Source organism: Rhipicephalus sanguineus, chromosome 11 (genome assembly GCF_013339695.2).
Source record: "Rhipicephalus sanguineus isolate Rsan-2018 chromosome 11, BIME_Rsan_1.4, whole genome shotgun sequence".
In the NCBI taxonomy this organism is placed as follows: Eukaryota; Metazoa; Arthropoda; class Arachnida; order Ixodida; family Ixodidae; genus Rhipicephalus; species Rhipicephalus sanguineus.
The window spans coordinates 135100503-135122120 of record NC_051186.1 but is presented as its reverse complement, the minus strand read 5'-3'; the positions used below and the strand labels follow the sequence as shown (position 1 = coordinate 135122120).

General features: G+C 47.0%; 1 protein-coding gene across 1 annotated transcript in view; it reads left to right on the top strand.

The window, feature by feature from the left end:
- Positions 1-21618, top strand: part of LOC119374614 (saccharopine dehydrogenase-like oxidoreductase) — a 199011-nt gene that overhangs the window by 129449 nt on the left and 47944 nt on the right. Inside the window, exons 7-8 of the mRNA XM_037644780.2 lie at positions 3371-3488; positions 17250-17369. Coding sequence (XP_037500708.1) covers positions 3371-3488; positions 17250-17369 — 238 coding nt within the window. The remainder of the gene's footprint in view (positions 1-3370; positions 3489-17249; positions 17370-21618) is intronic.

The window sequence follows — 21618 nt, the reverse complement described above, 5'->3', positions numbered from 1 at the left end:
TTAGGTTACTGCGCCATCCTTTTCATAAAGTGCCAAATTCAATTTACGGAACTGGAAGCACGCTTTGAATGCCATGTTTTGGTACCATATACACGAACACCAGCGGCTGCGACGACACCAGATATTGATAATTTTGCTTAAATCGAGGGGACAAGAAAATAGCCAAAAAGGAGCCAAGTAGCCAAGATGATTTTTCTGCCGCCACAGGTCTAAAAAAGTAGCCAAATTGGCGCAAAGTAGCCAAACGTGGCAACCCTGGATTCAGCCACCCGGCCAAAGTTTAAGGACTTGCTGAACGCCCAGCCATCATGACCTGGTAGCTGTGTCCATACTTGTGGACATTGTCGATCAAAAACAAATATTACGCATATGTGAGGCGCAACATCAATACGTAAGTATTAGGTGGTGTGTTCCTTTACTAGAAAATACATAGATACATAATTGTAAAGACCCTAGTGTTTCTTAGGCTGCGCTGAAAATGCAATGCTATGCACGAAAAAGCCCTCTGCCTACGATATGCTGCTGCCACTTTGCAGTGGCCCTGGGTTCTGCATAAGCTCATGTTTCCCAACTCCACTGTCAGATGGCGTACGTCCATATCTCATGCAGCGCCTTCTCTGTTTTATCAATGCCAGCCAGATGCGGCTGATTAAACATAGAGGAGAACAGAATCACGGATCGTCGCGGATGAGACCAGGACTGATGTAGAAGACTATCGTCTTTCGACGACATTTGCAGCAAAGCACACAGATATGCGGCCAATTTTAGATGCGAAGCATCTTATAGCGGCGGCATGTCCCGCGGCGGCGGCGGCGTCCGCACTCACACTGCGCATGCACAACTCTCCTCCTTCCCTCTCTCCAACAGCTGCGCGTTACTCTCTCCACTTCTCTCCTACCACCTGCTTGTGCTTCTCCTGCGTTCTCGCTTCTGCTCTCGCGGAGCTTGCGCTAGTCTCCTCTCCTTCAAGTGTGAATATTAAGCGGGTAGAGCGCTGGACGCGTTCAGTTCAGCGCTTGCTTCGGTTCACTCTGCTTGACTCCGTTGATGCTTCCGATAAAGTGTGATGGTCTGATGAAGTGTGATGGAAGCAACAGTCCCGTCAGTTAGTGGGTTGGCGCAAGCAAGCGTCAGCATCAGCCCACAAACTAACAGGAACGCTACGTCCACTGAAGACAAAGCTGCACAGTAAAGGGCTCGCGGCGCTGAGCGCTAACACTTGAAGCGAGCTGCGGACACTGAGCTTCGTCACCTCAAGTACTAGATGCTGCTCAGTAAAGACCTTCGTTAACCGTTTCACCTTCGTCTATGCAATTAAAACAACGGAACCCCCCCCTTCCCCGAATGCTTCGCATCACCTCAGGGTTCTCTTCGGGAAGATGCGGTTTAGATGCGAAGCATCTTATGGCGGAGTTCAAACCGGTGGTGGTGGTGGTGTTGGTGTGCGGCGTGACCACTGTTACTGCGCATGCGCAAGCCCTCTCCACTTCCCCTCTTCCCTCCCCCTTCCGCTCCTCCTCTGAAACGCGGGCTCGACATGCCGAAATTCTCTCTTGCGCAACGCTGCGATGAGCGCCAGCGCATGCGCGTCCACTCCCAATCTCTCTCCTCTTCTACGCTGCCCCCCTCTCACGCGCCTGTTGACCGCGTTCCCCGCTCGCCCTGTGAGAATTAACGGCCAGGCTAGAGGGAAGACACGACGTGCGTAGCGTTCCTCTTTGCGTTTTACGACGCGAGGTCGGTAGCATGCCCAACGAATGCCAACGGAACGCGATCGTGCAAGTGCTCCGGCTTCGCATCGCCTCATGGTCCCCTTTAGCGGGAGATGGTGTAATTTTTTTATGTTTCTCTTCTTATGTATTAGTATAATGTTCGCATTTTTTCAGCTCACAGAAACTGTTCTTGTTTTGAGGCACTGAGTGTAAATTGTAGCAAGTTTCTTCCAATTAAGTTCTCCCCTGTCTTTAATCAGATGGGCTGTTATTCTGTCATCATTGCTTCTGTAGTTCTGAAGTGGCAAGGCATTCACCAGTGGAATGCTTCCTTGGTGTAAAGCATGGTATGGGGGCCGGAACAAGTAATTGGGATATCTCGGTGCCGCCGGGTTCGCCTCGAATTGCCGACGACATAGGCGTGCAACGGGACCTGGAATTTCGCAAGCCTAGCAAATCAGTCGGTTGTCAGCAGTACGCCAGGGATTTCCGTAATGGAGCTGTGTAACAGAGAATGGCATGGTGGACTGTCAAACATGTTTTGGGGGCTACACTGTCAGACAATGCGGTGGCTTTGCAGCCGATAAGTCAGCCGATAAGTCAGTGGCACTGTGACAGGTGTAGGTTGAAAGGCAGATGGAGACCTGCCTCTGAAAGGCCGTTCTGATGGTCGGCGCTAGGTAGTTCGTGGGTGCCTCGGTGGTCGGCAAGTACGGCAAACACGAAAATCGTTGAGCCACTTCATCACGCACATATTTTTATCTGTGCCAGCATGGTGTTGTCACCACCGATAATCAAGGCAGCGAGGGTGCCGTCTGCTGTCGTCGATCTCCGAGCTAACGCTTTGCTTATAAAGTTCGTCTTTGCTAGCTCTGGCACAAGATAACCTTGGCCACGGCGTGTGGGTCCTTCGCTAGCAACATTTGAAATGGTTCATCGCAGGGTTAAGGTGCTTGCATAGGTTGATGACATCTTTGATGTAACCTGTAGAATGTTCTCTCTGCTTCTGCGCACGTCCGCGTAGCCGCTGTAGGGCAACCGAACACTTCTTAGGTGTTTTTGAAAGCGGTCCAAGTGGAGAAGTCAGACTCGTGGTTATGCAACCAAAGGCTGGCGACGTCTTTTAGATAAAATGGAACATACTGCAATTTCGAGGGGTAGTACCACTTATTGGCGCCGTTGACCGTTTCAAACAACAGCCAATCTTCTACATCTTGGTCATCGGTGCCCCGGAGGGAGGTATCGCGCTGGCACAGGGTGGCCAGCGGAGACTGGGCTGTGCTTTCCTGGGCGATGCCTTGCTGGGTAGTCTCATTAGGCATTTTCGGGGCAGTGGGCAGCGTCCGGCTTCGGAGTCCAGGTTTAGGTACCCAGCGCCCCCACCACTTTGGGAGGGGGTCTATTGGCCGACGTTGGGTAGCGGGCAGAGAGAGAGAGAGAATCAAGGGTAGCAGGCAGGCAGCCGGCACAGCCATAGCAGTCCAACAAGCTCGGCACCAACAGCTCGCAATCGGCGCTCGCGCTTCACAACTAGCGAGCGTCCCACTGGTGAATGCCTTGCTCCTTCACTACAGTTCTACTAAAAGGGTGCTTATTTAAAGCAACCACCACTTGCCTGTCATAAAGTGTTCTTTGAGGCAGTTCTCGGTGTGTTCCAGGAATGCCTTGTTCTGGAGTGATGTGGCCCGGGGATGGTGCCTGCCATTTTTGGGAAGTGACCGGTCCGTGATGATCCACAGCGAGATGTTCCGGCACCAGCTTAGTGGCACAAAGCCAGTGAGTACAACCATTTTGTGAAGTCCTTTATCCAGCAGTGATGATGGTTGCAATTATTACAGCGAAAGCTGTTATGAGATCATAACAGCTGATTTTGGTGGCGTAGTTGTCTGCCGCCGCCGCTGTCCGTAACCGCCATCACGCACAATCAGAAGAAAATTCCGGAACCGGGCGGGCCAGGCTAGCTGGTATGCCGCAATTACCTATATTAGAGAATTAGTTGTGCGGTATTCTGGTATACGAAAAAAGGGTTTACGGAAGATCAGGTTACCGGACGACCGTGTCGTGTCCACTCTTCCTTAGCCCTTGTTCATTTTGCCCTGTTTCACTCATACTGTAAAAGCTCTTTAATTCTACCTCCGTTAATTCTGAAAATCGGGTAATTCGGATGCGTTCTCTGGTCCAGGCAAGCATATGTATTGTTTAATGGCATCAAACTCTCGTTAATGCGGTCATGATTGGCCGAAAGCCGGTTAAGTCGGGTAATTCGCGGAGTGCGCGAAGCACGAAGTGCCGGAAGTATGCGACGCAAAGGAGCGAATACGGCGTTTGCGAACAACCGAAACGGCCACGGGCCTTTAGAACTGTGCATTTGCCATCCATGGACATGCATTAGCGATCCAGGTTTACTCAGCAGCAGATGCTGTGCTCAGCAGCTTCGTTTTGACTCTGGAGGAAGGCCGTGCGTATACCGTGCCTTCAGGACCGCGTATACGCTATAATCGTGCCTTTAGCGACTACGGTTTCGTCCACAGTGGATGCGGCCCTCAGTAGCTTCATTATGACTTCGGGCAATGCGCGCGAAATGTTACAAATCTGAAATAGAGTGGAAAGTGTTGAAGAGCTTCAGCTGCAGTCCGCATGCTCACATAAAACTCACTTGCTCTACATTGTAATGGATGAACGATCAATTGCCGGCGATTTTTCTGATGAAAAAAAAATTATCGTCATGTGCACCTGGTTGTGTTGGTAGTGGCGGCACCAGTGGTGTTGCCAGAAATGGTTTTAAAGACCTTTAGGGGCATTGAATAATGAGGATGGGGGGGGGGGGGGGAGGACAACAAAAAATAGTAGTACAAATAAACGAGCAACAGTTTCGCGGCATCCGAAAACATACGCACTCAAAATGTACTTATACGACGTACACCAGCGTAAGTGGAGTGTTAATGTGTTTTTAAGTGCTCGACTGCTAACCCGAAGGTCGCGGGATTGAATCCCGGCCACTGCGGCTGCATTTTCAATGGAGGCGGAAATGTTTGAGGCCCGTGTATTTAGATTTAGGTGCACGTTAAAGAACCCCAGGTGGTCGAAATTTCCGGAGCCCTCCACTACGGCGTCTCTCATAATCATATCTTGGTTTAGGGACAAACCCAGATATTATTATTATTATTATTATTATTATTATTAATGTGTTTTTAAATGTAAGTGAACTGTTAGCAGCTCTTTGAATATACACGAGCCACGCTCTAAGATGATGGCTTCCATTGAGTTATTCCATTCCTCGATGATGAGTCGGTGACAGGATGAAATTATTTGTTAAATGCAGTGCTCCTACCAAAAAGTCGTTGGAGGCTTCTGGAATTAAATAGACGGCGAGAATAGCGGGTGGGAGGAATCAGTGTTTTGTAAGTTAGGAAAAGAGTAATGCAGTTTATGAAACAAGCAGAGTCGAGAAAGCTTATGCCTGTCAGATAGATTCTGCAAGCGTAAAGACTCCTTGATACTAGTGATGCTTGATGAGAGATCATAGTTAGACGTAATAAACCGGGCTGCTTGATATTGAACGGATTCCAGCAAATTAGGTAGGTTTGGTGAGGGCTCCAAATGGAGGACGCTTATTCAAGCTTCGTACGAAGGAAGGTTACACGCTATTTTACGGACTATAGGGGGGGGGGGGGGATAGGAATAACTTTTTCTGATGAAACCAAGCGTCTTAGATGCATCAGCTACTAAGTGTGTGATATGATCCGACCACGTAAGAGTGTTAGAAATTAGTACGCCAAGGTATTGGTATCTGTCAACATATGCTAAGTTTTTTGAGTTTAAGTGGTAGGCGTATTCCGAGTTAGACTGCTTGCGAGATACGTGCATGACTTTGCATTTGCAAACATTAGTCTGCATCATCCAGAGTAAACACCAGTTCTTGCTCGTTTTCGCATCACAGTCGTCCGCGAATAATAGAATGGGTGATGAAATTCCTAATGGTAGATGGTTTACATAGATTAGAAAGAGTAAGGGGCCGAGCACTGACCCTTTTGAGGAACACCACATTTAACGGAAGCTGTGGTGGAATGAAGACCGGCAATATCAGTGAAATGGGATCGATCTGCTAGGAAGCATATGATCCATGACAGGGTTAAAGGGTCCAAGTTAAGATAGAAGAGTTTGTTTATTAGTCGTTGATGAGTGACGTGATCGAAGGCTTCATATAAATCTATGTATATGACGTCAGTTTGAAACAGGGAATCTAAGTTTAATTAGAGGTCAGTAATGAATTTGAAAAGCTGAGTTTCGCAAGACAGACCAGGTCGGAAGCCGTGTTGGTTTGAAAAAAAAGCCGTTATCATCGAGGTGGTGGTCAACATGGTAATGAATAATGTGCTCATGGTTTTTGTAGGCAATGCATGTCAGTGAAATAGGGCAATAATTAGATGGGTTAGAACGGTCACCTTATCTGAATATTGGAGTTACCTTGGTTACTTTCCAGTCTTCAGGTATGGTGCCTTCAGAAAGGGACTGATAAAATATGATATGCAGAATGTGGCTAGACGCGATCGTTGCGGTGACATTTTGTTAATTGTTTCTTAAATTGGAGTAAACCTCTTGCAATCATGAATTCACCCGTCTTTTGGAACATTTTTGCGTCTAAAGAGATGTCATATACAAACTGCACTTGCGTTTTTCTCATGGAAGCTGAGCACTTTTTTTCGTTCCCAGCCCGCATGGCACTTGGTCATTTCATCGTTTTATAGCCCTGACACAAGGGCACTCTAAAGTCCTTACGTGAGGGAACATCTTCCGGAAAGGCGTTAATGTGCATACTGGTACGAGGTGAGCACACAAAAGACACGGACAAAACAAGAGTTCATTCAAAGGAACGAAGTTCCATTCCTACAGAAAGCAGGAGTATGTATCGGCTCTTCCTTAGCGCAAATTTTAAGCGATCTATTTTTAGCTAAAATTGACCGACGGTTGTCCACACAACTTAACACACTGAATAGAAATGTAACAGTTTTCAGGTTCGTCGACGATTTTATGGTGTTTTTTAAATGTACGACCGAACATTTCAATGATCAGTGTAACGACTTTGTATCCATGATACGTGACTGTCTTCGTCCCTTGGTTGTGACCGTTGAGTTGCCTGCAGGTGGTGTCGTTAGATTCCTGGACGTAAAACTCACCCTTGCAGATGATCTTATTTGCTGGTGTTTTGAGCCTAGGGCTAATAAAGCGCTATTGGCGTTTAACTCCAGCCACTCTAAGCTTGTAGAAGGGGGCATTGTAAAATGTGCCTCAACAATGCCCTTAGCAAGTCATGTGCACACATGATTGATGTAAGCTTCAGGGGGCACGTCAGCAGGGTACCCTTCACACCTCATGGTTTCAGTAGCGGAGAGTTTGCTGAAGCGATCTAAAGTTATGCTCTGTGAAGCCAGCACCGTTGTTCACCCTACCCTTGAGAATAGGAACGTGATGGTTGTCCCGTATATCCATCAAGCATCACACAATCTTAAAAAAATAGCCGCCAGAGTTAATACCAGTGTTGTCTTTTCAGCCCCTTGTAAACTCGGTAATTTGTGCAAAAAAAAAAAAAAGAAACTAATCCGGATAAGAAAGCTCGGTCGGGATGCCCAATAAAGCATAAAAAAGCACCTTTTGTTCAGTGTGAGACATGCGTTGTTTACTGCATTCCTCTATCCTGTGACCGCGTTTACATCAGGCATACTAGCCGCTGCCTAAATGTCCGGCTCATAACTAAGTAGGAAAGATGCCACCGGACTGTTTTCTGGTGCAACACTGCCAGAGTTGTGCATGCAAAGCAAAGTTTCATGGAACCATTGTAGTGATCAGGAACTGGTCTGAAATCACTAGGATAATCATTGAAGCTGAACAAATTTATCTTTTTGGCAATGCATGCGTTAACAAACCCTCAAAGTCCTTGAGCACGAAGGAATCGCATTTTCTACGCATGGTGTGTTAAATGCCCGACCTTGAGTTGCCTGATGCACCTTGATTATCTGTCTCTTCGAGGCGAGTCCCGCCTCGGTATCAATGGTGATTTGTTGTCTTTAGAAAATGTGTTCACGTGACTGTCGTGTGCAAAACAGGTGTATCAGTCGGAAGGTGAAAGAAATAAACTATTGTTAGTAGCGTGTGCATCTCTCCTTTTGTCCGTGTCCTTTTGTGCACTCACCTCGTACCAGTATGAGCAACCAACAAGCCCGCATCGCCACCCTCGTTAATGTGCTAAGACAACGGAGTATCTCCCTCCAAGCAATGTTCCTTTTCGGGAAAAAGCGGATCCCGATTCGACTTTTCGAACATAAAGGGTGCTCTCGCACACAGCGTGCACAGCTCGACAATGCAACCTTTCAACGAAGGCTCCATGGGTGCCGCCTTATCCCCTCTGTGATGTTGTAAATATGCATGACCCCCGAAGATGCACTGCCGAGGTGGTGACGTCACTCTTTGTACACCCGCACGAAGTCGCTAGCGCCGCCATGTTGTATTCCGGCAGTCTCATTTGCTTTGTAAATACAGTCAATCCCGGATATATCGAACTCGAAGGGGATCGCGAAATAGTTCGATATATCGATAATTCGAAATACGAAATATGCGTATTTAAAAGCACTGCAGGCCTCGACACAGTTTTTCGAAATCGTAAAAAGCGCGAACATTACGATTCGCTCACATATGCTAAAGAACAAGGCGAGAACTTCTTTTGCAAGTTAGCGCACTTTATTTCGCATGAAAAAAGTCCGTCAACTTGTCTTGCTTCTTGCGCGCCGTGAATTCATCAAGTCATCGTCAATATTATTGAAGCTTTCCAAATAAGTAAATTCAGCACCTTCCGCCACAACAGCGGTGATCGACGCTGAACGCTGATGCGAGCTCTGTAGCGCAGTAAAGGGTTTGGCGGTGGCAGCGGCGGCTGGCATCTTCAAACCACACGGGTCCATTTCCGCAGCACCGGCAACGTCAGTTATGATCTCGGCATCGATGCAGTCAGAAACAGCTACGTCGTTATCTGCACCGATGAAGTCACTCGCTGTGCTCCCGTCCGATACGGCGCCCAGAAACGCTAAGTCGCAAAATTCACTGACGCACCGTACGCCGTAGTCGGCGGTCATGACGCGCCCGAAGTCGTCACCTGGTACCAAGGCCCGTAAGGAAACATTGCACGGCGGTGCTTTACTTGACGTCGTTTCAAGCGCCGGTCATCATTTTTATCGCTACGAGCGGGACAATGTTTAGTTCGACTTCCGAATGACGATTTATCAAGAACAAAGCGCGAAGTACACACAGTACACATTCTGCAAGAGACAACGCTGCACCGCTGCACGAAGAAACATTTCTCCTAACACTAATTTCTCCAACGTCGACATGTTAGCGATACCGATGGCACTTGTGCCTTTGCAGAAGGCAGCCGCTACTTTGGCGAGAAATGCGAAAAAAAGCATAGCCTCTGAGATCGGCGTTTTAAAACCGAAAACACTAAAAATACGTCACGAGGTTGCGGATCTCAAAGGCCATGCTTTGCGGGCCCGCATGCCATCGTGCGCGATGAGACAATGAAGGGAATGCAAACATTACAACAAGACTGCGAAGTCACTTCGAATTCTCATTTTGGTGCCCTCGGGAATCAGCCTCTTTGAAAAACACTAGCCCATGCGTTAAAACCTGCGGACCGCGCGTCAAATATACCGGTGAACTGACAAGCGTTGCGCAACGAACTAGAGCAGCGCACTTTCGTCACCTGCGCGCGACGAGGGATTGGAACTTATAAGAACGCCGCCGAAAAATGATCAATTGTTGTTAGGAAAAATGCACTTTCTGGGCTTCGGCGCGGGGCAGCGTTCGATATAGCGGATGCTTCGCTGTGCGGGAGTTCGATATACGTGCACACCAACCCCATACTTTTGCATGGGAAATTCAAGGGGATTTCTCAACTGTTCGATATAGCCAATAATTCGATATATCCGAGTTCGATATACCCGGGATCGACTGTAGTGTGGTGCATTGCACAGTGGGTGCCGTCAACAAAAGTCGCAACTGCAACAGTGTGGTTTTTAAAATGTTTTCTCTCCTGCTGATTTCACGAGCAGCGCCTCTTTTTTTCTTTTCTCTCACTTTCTTCTTTTGTAGCGCTCATCTGAGAAACCGTAGCTAATCGCGGAGCTGCCACAAACCACCTAAGGTACTTAGTGTGGTGCCGTGTGTTATCGGTGCAACTTTTCTGTAAAGGGTCCTTCAAAGCAACGAAATGGGCTTACTGTGAATTACTGTACTTTTTACCCGTGTGTGAGGGATGTTAGGTAAAAAGGACGGGAAGAAGTCTGTGTTGAAAGGCAACGCGCTGCGAATATGGCTCCCCGTTGTCCGGACAGGGGCAAGAGAACGAAACGTTCCTGGGCAGCTCTCAAAAGATAACCACCCCCTTTTTGGGCCCTCTGTCCCCGCTGCAACGGTGTATTCACAATACCCTCTCTAAAGCTTAATACCGGGCGTTCGGCTAGTCAACAATAGTTACTTATTCACGGTAGCACGGCTCAGCTTGGGAGAGCTGAGCCTGTTAATCAGATTACGAGTGCAAATCAGTGCAACTGACAGGAGGGGACAGAAGAGAGGACACAGTGCGCTGAACTTCCAACAGTTCATTTCTGTGGCATGCCTTCGCTTTTATACAGTTACACACTGTTACAACAGCCATGCGCGGAACACAATGATGTTATAATTCATCACGTGGACAAACCTAAATACATCTTTTCCCTATCAGTGAGAGCGACAGAGGGGGTATTTACACAGTCATCTTAAAGAAAAAATTGTGCCTGCCTCGACGATTTCGCGTGTGATGCGATCTCTGCATTTGGCGACAATGCTACAATCTGAATATCTTGGTCTACACCCACATGTGCTTCAGTGAGTGGACAGCCACCCTTGCTTTGACTGATCAACATTGTACAGATGCTCTTTCAACCTTTCATTTAAAGAACGACCTGTCTGACCAATGTAATATTTTCCACATGACAAGGGCTGCTGATAAACTACGTTACGAAGACAATCTCTAAATTTATTTGCATAGTTTGTAGTACACGCCCTGCTCAATTGCTGCTCAATTGCTGTGGGTCCGAAAAAAGCACTTTCACATCCACTCGCTGCGCTACTTTTTTCAGATTGTGTGCTATCATATGCATGTATGGAATTACAGCGAAATTCTGTCTCTCTCTGGCAGGTTGGCCTGCGTTAGTGTTGCCACTTGACTGAAGATCACGCAACCTTTCGGCAACAGAAACTTGTACATGGTCAGGGTAACCGGCCGAGGTCAGCCTTACAGATTTCTCCTGAAAACTTTCCAACATTTTGTGTTCACAAGACTTGCGCAAAGCATTCGTAAAGCAGGATTTTATAATACCTGGCTCAATTAGTTTAGGGTGTGCAGAATGAAACGGCAGAATTGTCTTATTCCCACGCGGTTGATACATCTAACAAGAACGATCATCATTCAAGAATAACTTGACATCAAGGAACCTAATTTCGCAATTCTCAGATAATTCATGGGTTAGCTCAAACGGTTCAAATCTATTCCGCATCAGATCTAAAATGCAAGCACGTTAATCAGCTTGTCGCTGCATCGTAAAATGGCAATCCATGGCACATGCAGAGTATTTCTGACGGCCATGCACTGCACAGCCTGTTACAGGGCCGCCATGAGCGTAGTGAGGACAGCCAGCCCAAATCACTAATGTTCGCACCCAAGTGTCTTTTCGACTGTCAAAAGGAATTCTAGAAAAAATCCAGGATGACTTGCGGCGCAGGTGGCTGTTTTGGTCGGCGGTACATGACAGTACGAAAAAATTTCGGGAAGAGGGGGGCTGTAGCCCGGTTAGCCCTCCCCTGGCTATGCCACTGGGCGGTACGTAATATGGAATGCATTCAGAGCACGTTTCGGCTTAGGGCACGGGGGTTGTGAGCCGTGGTCACATTGTGAGCGAAGTTGCAAATGATGAAAATTGCGCCTTTTACACTGATCTTGCGCAATATAAGTAGCCGATTTACATATGTATCAAAAATATGAGAATGCATTGGTGTAACATGCATTTTTTCATTGCTTTCTTTACACTTTCGATAATTCGGTTAATTCGGACATCTGTTCCGGTCCCGTCTGTGATTCCACTCCTGCGCCAACTGCGCCAAAGTGCTGCAAATTAGATTTACTGTGCCATCCTGTTAAAATCGATGTAAATTGCGCCAAAGTGCACCAAAATGTTAAGTTTGACGGTGTCTATCACCGGCAATATCATCGCCGGTGAGTCAAGACACATGCAGCTTGATCTTGAGGCCACCTAAATCCCAGCCACGGACCACGGATTATAGCACAAGCGAAACTGCGCTTGCACGCAATGTTTATCGATACTAGACTGCATGCAGCCATACAACAGCTTCAACTATTTTAGATACGTTGCTCGCGCGTGCGTGCCGATTAAGCCACGACACCATGCACGGTGCTTATATTGACGAGGCATGTCAGGCATCCCTTGCTAGAATGTAGAGCTGTGTTTGCAAAATGTGCAGGCTGCCATGTGCACCACGGACCAATGTTCGGCGTTATTCGATGTGGAGGGCTTTCTGTCTGGTGTGTCTTGCGCTACTGACATTGGCGCTGAGGTGGCCTGCGAGGCCACCATCGGAAAACATTTGGGGCCCCTGCACATGCGCCCTCGCACTTGAATCATCCTGCGCAAGCCTGTGTCACACCAGAGCGTCGGGACTGTTCAGAAAAGCTACCTTTGGCCTTGATGTCGTAATTACTTTAAAATAACGGTTTCGCGAATAATGCTACTTACGTTAGAAGCGCCAACGCTTTGTTTTACTTTGAGCTTTTTTATGTCAGATACCGCCGAGCACCATGGCATAGCTTGGAGAACGTTTGTTACAGGTCTTTGTCATAAATTGAGCAAAAGGAAAAACACCTTTACAGTTTAGGTTGACCGTTTGTATGCGTAAAATGATCTAACAGCCGTCTTCTTCTTTCTCCTTGTTTATTTCTCTGTCCATCTTTGCTTCAATAACTAGAGACCCCACATTTCATGGAGCCAGACTTTTAGCACTGATGTGGAAGTTGGCTCGACACACTCAGCATAGGCTCGTGACTTCTAAGCCAATCGGTGGCGACAATTCATCGGCTGACGTCGTCTGTTCCAGAAACGCTGCTAGTAGCTCGTTTCAAACGCTACACTGCATTCAAATTTGGCCAAGAAGACTTATGCATACCGAGCGATCAAATGAAAGAAACATCTCGAGCTTGACATTTTACGTCAGTACCCCATTAAGGAAAATGAAAGAAACTCAAGAAAAAAAGTCACACTTTCGCTGCAAAGGCGAAGCAATGAATGCGATGGCAACAAATTGGAATGCAACACGAAGGACGGAAAGCAGCTCAAACTTTCCAGCGCTTCGCTCAAGCACAAAAGACGCACAAAAAGAACACACACAGGACGAGCGCGAACTATCAAGTGTCAAAAACGCGCTGCTCAAACATAAAGAATGACGCACAAAACGAACGCACAGTTATACACAGGACTAGTGCGAACTAACAACTGTCGCAGTTGTTACTTCTTTCCGTTTGAACAGCACGCTCCTTTCGCAAACGCAGCCGCTGCAACCAGCGAAGTGACCTTCGTTCGCTCTGTAACTTCAGCGCGAACATCGCGGTGAAAGCAGAAGACATACAAACCACCCCGTCACGAGATAACCGCGCGCGCAGGCGACCACGCCTTGTTTATTGTGCATTGTTTCGCCGCAAGGGTGAAGCAATGAATGCAATAGCGACAAATTGAAATGTCAGAATGGCAAGCAGCTCGGAACTTGCAGCATGCTTCTCAAACAGAAAGGACGCGCGAAAAGAACACACACAGGACAAGCGCGAACGAACAACTGTCACAGTTATTACTTTTTTGTGTTTGAGCAGCACGCTCCTTTAGCAAATGCGGCCACTGCAGCGTGCGAAGTGACGTTCTTGCACTCTGTAACTTCAACGTAAACTTGCGGTGAAAGCACAAAACGTACAAACATCACGAGATAAGCGTGCACGCATGGGTGACCACGCCCTGTAGGGCAAAGTGCAGGTGGGGGCGCACGCGCATTGCAATGAGCGGGCCGACGGCCTTTAAAGCGCACCCTTCATGCCCTTCGCGCCATCTTGCTGGTGATATGAAAACAAGTGCCTCTGAGCTCCACGTACCGCCAGCGGTACATGGTATATATAAATAGCCTGCCTTTACTGAAAAACAAAAAGACGCGTACCATCAAGGAAAAAAGTAAGGACAGGACAGAAAGGGCGAAAGGGTGTTCTCGGCGCCTCGCAAGTTGGCTAGCCTGTGCCCACGAATTTCTTCTGCACCGAGGCCCTCCCCGTGTGGGAAGAGGCACGCAAGGCCCTTTGTCGCCTGCTCGGTTGGCGTGGTGTACGAGATCCCGCTTAGTTGCGGTAGCGTATATATCGGCCAAACAGGCCGGTGCATAAACGACAGGATGAGGGAGCACGAACTTTCGGTGAAAAATAAACTTTCAGCACATTTGCCTGTGCATTGTGGTTCCTGCAAGTGTGAGCCTCGGTTTGCCAGTGTTTCCGTTCTTGGAAAGAGTAACAATGTCTTAGCGCGTGAAATTATGGAAGCATACTATATTAGAAAGAAGAAAGAATGCTGTGTTAGTGACACATCTGTTGCTCTGCGTGGGGGTGAATTTAGTTTCATCGATTCATTTTTTTGATTAGTTGATCTTGTTATCACGTGTTTTTTGACGAGCTTGTGAGGCGATGTGCGCGCGCAGGGTCGCTGTGGTTATATATGACGCTGATGTTCTGGGAATAAAGTTAGTTGCGAGTGACGCCCTTTCTGTCCTGTCCTTACTTTTTTCCTTGATGGTATGCGTCTTTTTGTTTTTCAGTAAGCATGTACCAACTAGCCCAACAAAAAGTTCTATTAAGCCTGCCTTTAGTATGCTGAACAACGTAGGCTTTGTGGCCAAGTCCTTTGATAAATTTGATAGATATGCACTTCTTATTTTTTTTGTATATGTCACAGTACCTTTTCAACGTACCTGTACGTAGCCCCTACCTTATTGTTTGGGACTGCAATAAATGTTAGTTATTGGTTCTTTTACTTACTATTGATTTGTTTAATCAACAATGACATTTTTTGTGCATTGCAAATGTTACAACTGCCGTTTTTTCTTTCTGTTCCATGCTGTGTTAGGATTTCCTATATATTCGTTTTTTTCGGACGTACAACTAGCCTTTGGCTACAGGTCCGATAAGTGTTTATCAGTATGTACAATATGAAATAAACAGCATCTGTATCTTTCCCGCTGCGCGCTGCGGAGCGCGGGGCCGTGGGTTCGATTCCCGATGACGGAACTTTTCTTCTTGTTTTTTTCTTTGTCTTCTGTTAGTGTACATTTTACGTCATATCCGTGACGGAAATACGTCAGTGAGGTCTTGGTGGGCCCCGGCATAAAACACTTTCGTGTTAAAAACAACCTCCTCGTTGTCCTTTGCGATAGACCTTCATTCATTATGAGGAATGTTGTAGCACAAGTCGCAAACACTGCACTCTGCCACGTGTCTCCTTGCGTGATAATCGCGCGGAATATGGCAGAATTAGGCAGTGCCCAGAATAGTAACCCTGCTTTTGCTCTTGATAGGGATGGTGGCGCAGTCTGTGAATGGTGCAGGGAAGTCCTGTATCATAACACCAATGAGCACTGAGCGTAAGCACTGCGGTTATCTCAGAAAGGCTCTCCACCCAACCTCCTGCAGCGAAAAGCAGCGGAGGGAACTTGCTTAATAAAACGTACTGGTGGTTCATGATGCATTGTGGCAGCACGCATCAAAAAAGAAGGGTGAAACGAACACGCTGACAAAGGCACTTGTGTATTTGTGTGTCCGTGTTGTCGTCGTTTTCGATGTGTGCTGCCATAACTGATCAGAGTCTGAGAGAGACCGGCCTTCGCATGTGCAGGTTGCCCGCTAGTGGAGAGAGCGTGGTTTTTACACTACGGAGAATACGCAAAGCGACTTGGGTGCTCCCTCGTGGGTCTCCAATGAAACGTTGGCTAACCAAACCAAATTGTGCAAGAAGCCAGCTGGGCTCTATTGCCCTTATAATGTTGCTTGCGATCAAAAGTATGTTACAGCCCACGCCAACACAGCGCCCAAACAAAGCCTGAAAGGGCAAGAGAAAGCGGAGCAAACAAACTGTCCCGCTGAGCAAGCACCCTATCTGCTGCCATTTTTGAATTCGAGGGTGCAGATGGTCGCAGTTCAGTGCCACGACCTGACCTCGAAGTATCAGAATTCCTTTGATTTTGCGGAGTACAAATTAATTGAATCGCGAAAAAAACCGCTGCTGTTTGTCGCTGCGATCCAATCTAGACAGAGTTCAACTTGACTGAATCCGTCCGAATTAATTAGTGTCCCACCATAAAACAATTTGGACAGCACTATTGTGTTCAAGTGAACCACAATTCACATTAACGGCTGTTGTATTAAGGGCGGTTTATTGTATTATGGTATGTGGGAACCAAATCTAAATACCCGGTGTCCTGTGACAATTTTTGTTTCTCGTTACTCAGTTTCCCGATGGAATTGTTTGAGCTGTAGCCAGTAGCTGTTCACTGTATAGCGTTAACCGTTTAACCCACTTTTGTACATTTCGGAATGTGGCACTGTACGTCTACCTAATCTAGCAGCTATTTTCTGCAATGTTAACATTTGTTCAACTTACTTTTACATTGAAAATGAAAGAACTCTGTGTTTACATTGGTACATCTAGCTTGCACACGACATACAACACGACCTGCACGTGAAATGTGATTTTCGTACCATGTTCGTCTTGCGGCTGGGTGCGTTATGTATCACCTTTAGGAATGGCCACATTTGACTCCAGACATTTCAACATTGTGCATGGAGCGAGCACTTCGTCGCGGTACATAAAAAAAAAAACACTGAATTTGATTCACGTTGGCAATCACTGTTGTCTCCATCCTATTTTTTATGAAATAAGCTATTCAATATCCGATATGGATCTGTAAAAGCAGTCTTGGTCTGCCTCTATGAAGATATTTTTATTCTCTAGTATGCTTACTACAAAGTGTTAGCAACAGGTGTCATTGTCAGTCCCGCTCCAAATAAAATGGAAGTTCTCTGTTACTTGAGTATTTTTGCAAAAGTACTTTGCGAAACATGAACGTGATATCAACTCTGCATAAACTGCCTGCCTACGTAAATTTGCAAAATGATGTACATCTCTCTACTGTATTTATCAAAATATGGAAGTGCGAGGCGTGCATACATTTGCTTGTTTCAGATATGTTTCACGCCTAATACAGAACAAGCAGCATTGTTTCATCTAACTACTGGTTCTAGAAAAATCTTACTATGCTAGCTGACCTGAGTTTTGCCCTATACCTAACTAAAGTCAGCTTAGAAGGTGTTGCTCTTGAGCTTTGTGCTGCTGCAGAAATGTATTATCTGTGCAGGTGCAAATCCAAACATATCTGCGGGTGCCAGGCTTCTTCAGCGGCGTGGGGCTTGTCATTATTGCGGCTATGTTTGGCCTGATGAGCATGTTCAGCTGTGGCCGCTGGCTTCTCGAGAAGGTGCGTACACTGTATGTGCATTGTGAAGTGACCCATGTGTCCCTGCTTCTTTTTTCTTACAGCGTAAGCTATAAGCTGGTGCTATGAGCTGGCAACAGCAGCCGATTTGGTGGCGATGTTGTCTACCGACTGTGTCCCTTGTAGCTATCGTGCACAGTGTAAAAAAAAAATCATGCATCGAGCAGGAATTGCATCCAGCTATCAACACTATTACTGAGCCACGCCAGTGCTTGAAACTTCCTCGGAAAAAGACCCTTAACAGGCGTCATGTAGGGTGTGGAGTCACTTTCACAGATGTAATATTGCATGGAAGAATGGGAGAATTGCCCAGGCGTCACACCATGTGGATTGCATAACAAGTGGGTAGTGTAAAGCGGCCCTTCCATAACCCAGAGGCCAGCCATATGCCATCATCATCATCGTCAGCTAAAGTAACAGCAAACACCTTCAAGATAATGCAGTGATTCCACTCCTGCGCCAACTGTGCCAAAGTGCGCCAAATTGTATTTACTGCGCCATCCTGATAAGATCGACGAAAATTGCGCCAAACTGCGCCAAAGTCTCGGATTTGGGGGCGTCTATCACCGGCAATCGCATGGCCGGCGCGTCAGAACATGTGCAGCTTGATCTTGGGCTGCCAAAGTCGCAACCATGGACCAAGGATTATTCCGCTGAATAAATAGTGCTCGCGCGTGCGTCCCGAATAAGCCACAATGCCATGCACGGTGCCGACGCAGCTTCTGTTCTGCAAGTCGGCTCGACAGCAAAACGCGCTCTCCGCAGAGGCTCGTGACGTCTAGGCCTCTCGGTAGCGAGAAAGTGCGACGACGATTCATCGGCGGACGTCGTCTGTTCTAGAAATGCTGCTGATAGCTCGTTTCAAGCGTCGCACGGCACGTAAGGAAAGCAATGTTCAGTAATAACTACATGTGTGCTGCTAAAATGTCTGTCACTTCTGTTTCCGGACATCGCGGAATGAAATCTGGGATCGCTAGCAGTATATATATGGAACAATATCGAATTTTCCTTGCTTCGCGTTTATGGAAGAGCACGCGAACGGTGGAAACGCGTTCACACTTTTCCTCAGATATACTTTATCCATGGATCTTCATTCGGAAGAGCTTTTTCGTAATTGCTTATACCAGCACATCTGAGTTTAATCACTCTGCGCTAAATAGCCCCTAAAAGGCCCTGCCCTTTCGAGCTCACGTGCTAGGGTTCCAATTCGAATTTGTTGCTTGCTTTTTGAAAATGTCATCTCATTAATAAAAGCATATATCCTGGTCGGAGCAGCCGCATATACGCAGCTGTCAGTAGCGGGCCCGTCGCTGACGGCCCACAGTGAAGCGGCTACCCCATGTTACACGTCCGCCCCTTGCATTCGGTGGTCAAGAGCTGACGGGTAAAAAAACTCAGTTTCGCTTAAGGGCGAAGCAATGAATGCGATACCAACAAATTGTATTGTTAAACGAAGTAAGGCTAGTAGCTAGCTCTTTTGAATAGAGGCCGGCGTTGGGTCGCCCTGGGCGTACGAGACAAAATGTGGCAAAAGCGACGAGGCCACACGAGCGTTTCTTTTCTCACAGACTCCATCCGGGTAACTTGGATCTGGGGATATTTTCCCCGTTTGCTTCTTGAAGATCTCCCTATGTCTGGGTACTACCTAGGAACACGTGCAATGCTCTTTTTATCCCTAGGAGAGCTTTGCTCAGCTGCTCGTTGTTTGCTGTGGCGCGCGAGGTTTGTGTTGTTTAGAGTTACTGTATATGCTACCTTTACAGTAACTCTATGTTGTTGACGTTGCTGGCGGACGGCGCGTCGGTGCTCGCCGGGTGTGTATGATCCCATGTAGCCCTGTCGCGCTATGGTGCTATGGTAGCCACCATAGGCACCCTGCAATGCAGTTTGACGAACAGGTCGCGCCATCTGGCGGCCCAAGCAGTAAGCTTGAAGGCGCTCGCGTGCGCAGGCCAGTCTTCGCTGCACATGTTTAGCGTGTATCTGGCGTGGGCTTTTTGAGCGTTTGACCTTCGAGTCTGAAAGATTTGTGCCCGTTCCTGTAGTTGAAGCTCCGATGGCATCATCAGAACCTTGCGGCCGTACCCATGTAAAGAAGAAAAGTGGACGCAGGTACTGCTCTGTCAAAGACTGCCACAGTCGCGAAGGGACGCCAGGCGTGAGGCTGTACAGCTTCCCGTCGAAGCCTTGGGAGAAGTCACGAAGGCAAAAGTGGATTATCGCCGTGCGACGAGTCAAGTGAGTGAATTCCTCTTTGTAAATGGAAATCGTTGGACATTACAAAACCAGCCAAGGACGAGGTTCAGTCTTTAGTTAGGAGCAATCGGGTAACAGATTTTTCGTCATTGTGCGTGTAGTTTACACGGGGCGGTTGCTTAATGTGAGCTTATTGTTTGGTAAGTGTTTCGCGTTTTGTAGGTTGATATTTTCGAATTAAAATTGAGGACGTCGTCCTGACGAAACACGATTTCTGCGCTAGCTTGCGACGCACTGTGTTGCCGTCTTGCGGCATCTATTTTTTGATAATGACGATCGCACTACACTTAGACGTGTTCATCGCAAGGAATGAGAAATTGCATGTTCACTGGAAACCGTCCGCCGTTTTGTTCGCGCTTTATTTTGTTTCGATGCTGCATGCTTTACGCGGCGTTGTCGTGGTTGGCGGCGGGCAAGAAACGGCAAGGGACCTGCGCTTTCATGCGTGTTTCTTGTCCGCTGACTACTTTGCACTATTCATTTTGCTATGTATCCCCAACTATTGTATTAGTGCATTGCTCTACATTGAAAATGGCGAAAAATTCTTGCGGCACTCAAGCAGGAGAGAAAACTAAGAAGTGTGTGAGCTTAGTAATAGTTTAACAAAAATAATTTTAATGTGCAGTGTGTTTCCCTACTGTTTTATTCATGACACTTTCATTGATTGACACTGCTACACCTGCTGCAGCAGGTTTACTCTTGTTTTATTCATTTCAGTTTTGGGGACTCCTCAAGCTGGCAGCCTAATCGGGATTCTAGGGTGTGCTCCAAACATTTTGTGAATGGCGAGAAAAGCACAATTGAAAGCCACCCAGGTTATGTGCCTACAATATTCCCGATCGTGTACAAGAAGCGGTCTACTTCAGCAACTGCTCAGCTGGCTAGATTTAATAGGTAAGCTTCTCTCTGATGTGCTACTTGGGCTTTGGTTTGCATGAAAAGCAGGGACGCTTGAGTACATTACGTTTTTTTCCCATTTAGTTTCACCATAAAGCGGTCAGTCTCTCCCAACAAATATGAATGCAAGCGTGTAGATGTGGCCAAAACAAAAGTCATGTGTGCTTAGAAGAAGCAGTGGCATTAAAGCTTCTGTTAAATGTGCAGGTGGAAGCAGCGACACTCCAGCTCATCTGCTCCTTCTGCTGCCCTTTCATCACCTGTTGCTGTCACATCACCTGCTACTCCTGCACCAGCAGCTTTCCATGGATCTCCTTCTCCCCACACAACGGAGACAGCAGGAGCCATAGGTACAGACCTTTTGTACGAGCGGAGCTCAACAGAGGGCTTGGATCTACTGTCCACCGTTGCTGCTGAGCTTCGCACTGCAGTAAAATCTGTGGTAAGGTTCTTAAAATTTCGAAAACTGAAGTTCAATTCCTACAATCTCGTACAGCAAAATATGTTTGTTCTTTGCTATTATACCATATTTAGCTATGCCTCCGTGTAGCATAGGGAGCAAAGTTAGTAGCGTTCTGTTCTCATTTTTCAGTGCAGCACTTGACGCACAATAAGTGACAGCATTTTCCTGGAAGGGCTAGTTTGAAATATTTATTTACCATTGATAAATTTCTGTGTTATGACTGAAAGAGGTTGAGACTGTAACCCAGTATGTATGTATTTATTCTTTCTTACTGCAAATTTATGCAGGAAACACAAACTGAAGATGCAAGCACGTCAAGCAAGAACTTTTCAGTGTTCATGTGCTTCATCAATGAGTCGGAGGCATCAACTCAAGTGACGCACCTTGAGACATGCGACAGCAGTGTGCAACATAAACCGGAGGTCAGCAGCAGGCATAGTGGCCCTGATCACAGAACCAGCTGCTTCTCTGGCTATGACAGTGTCACTAAATCTGCAAATGCATTGCAAGACTTGTGCAATGTCAGCATAAAGGTGTTTGCAATGCTTCTGAGCATACTTCCACCTTCGTCAGACCGGAAATGTGATGTAACTGCGGAAAATAGGCTTCTTTTGT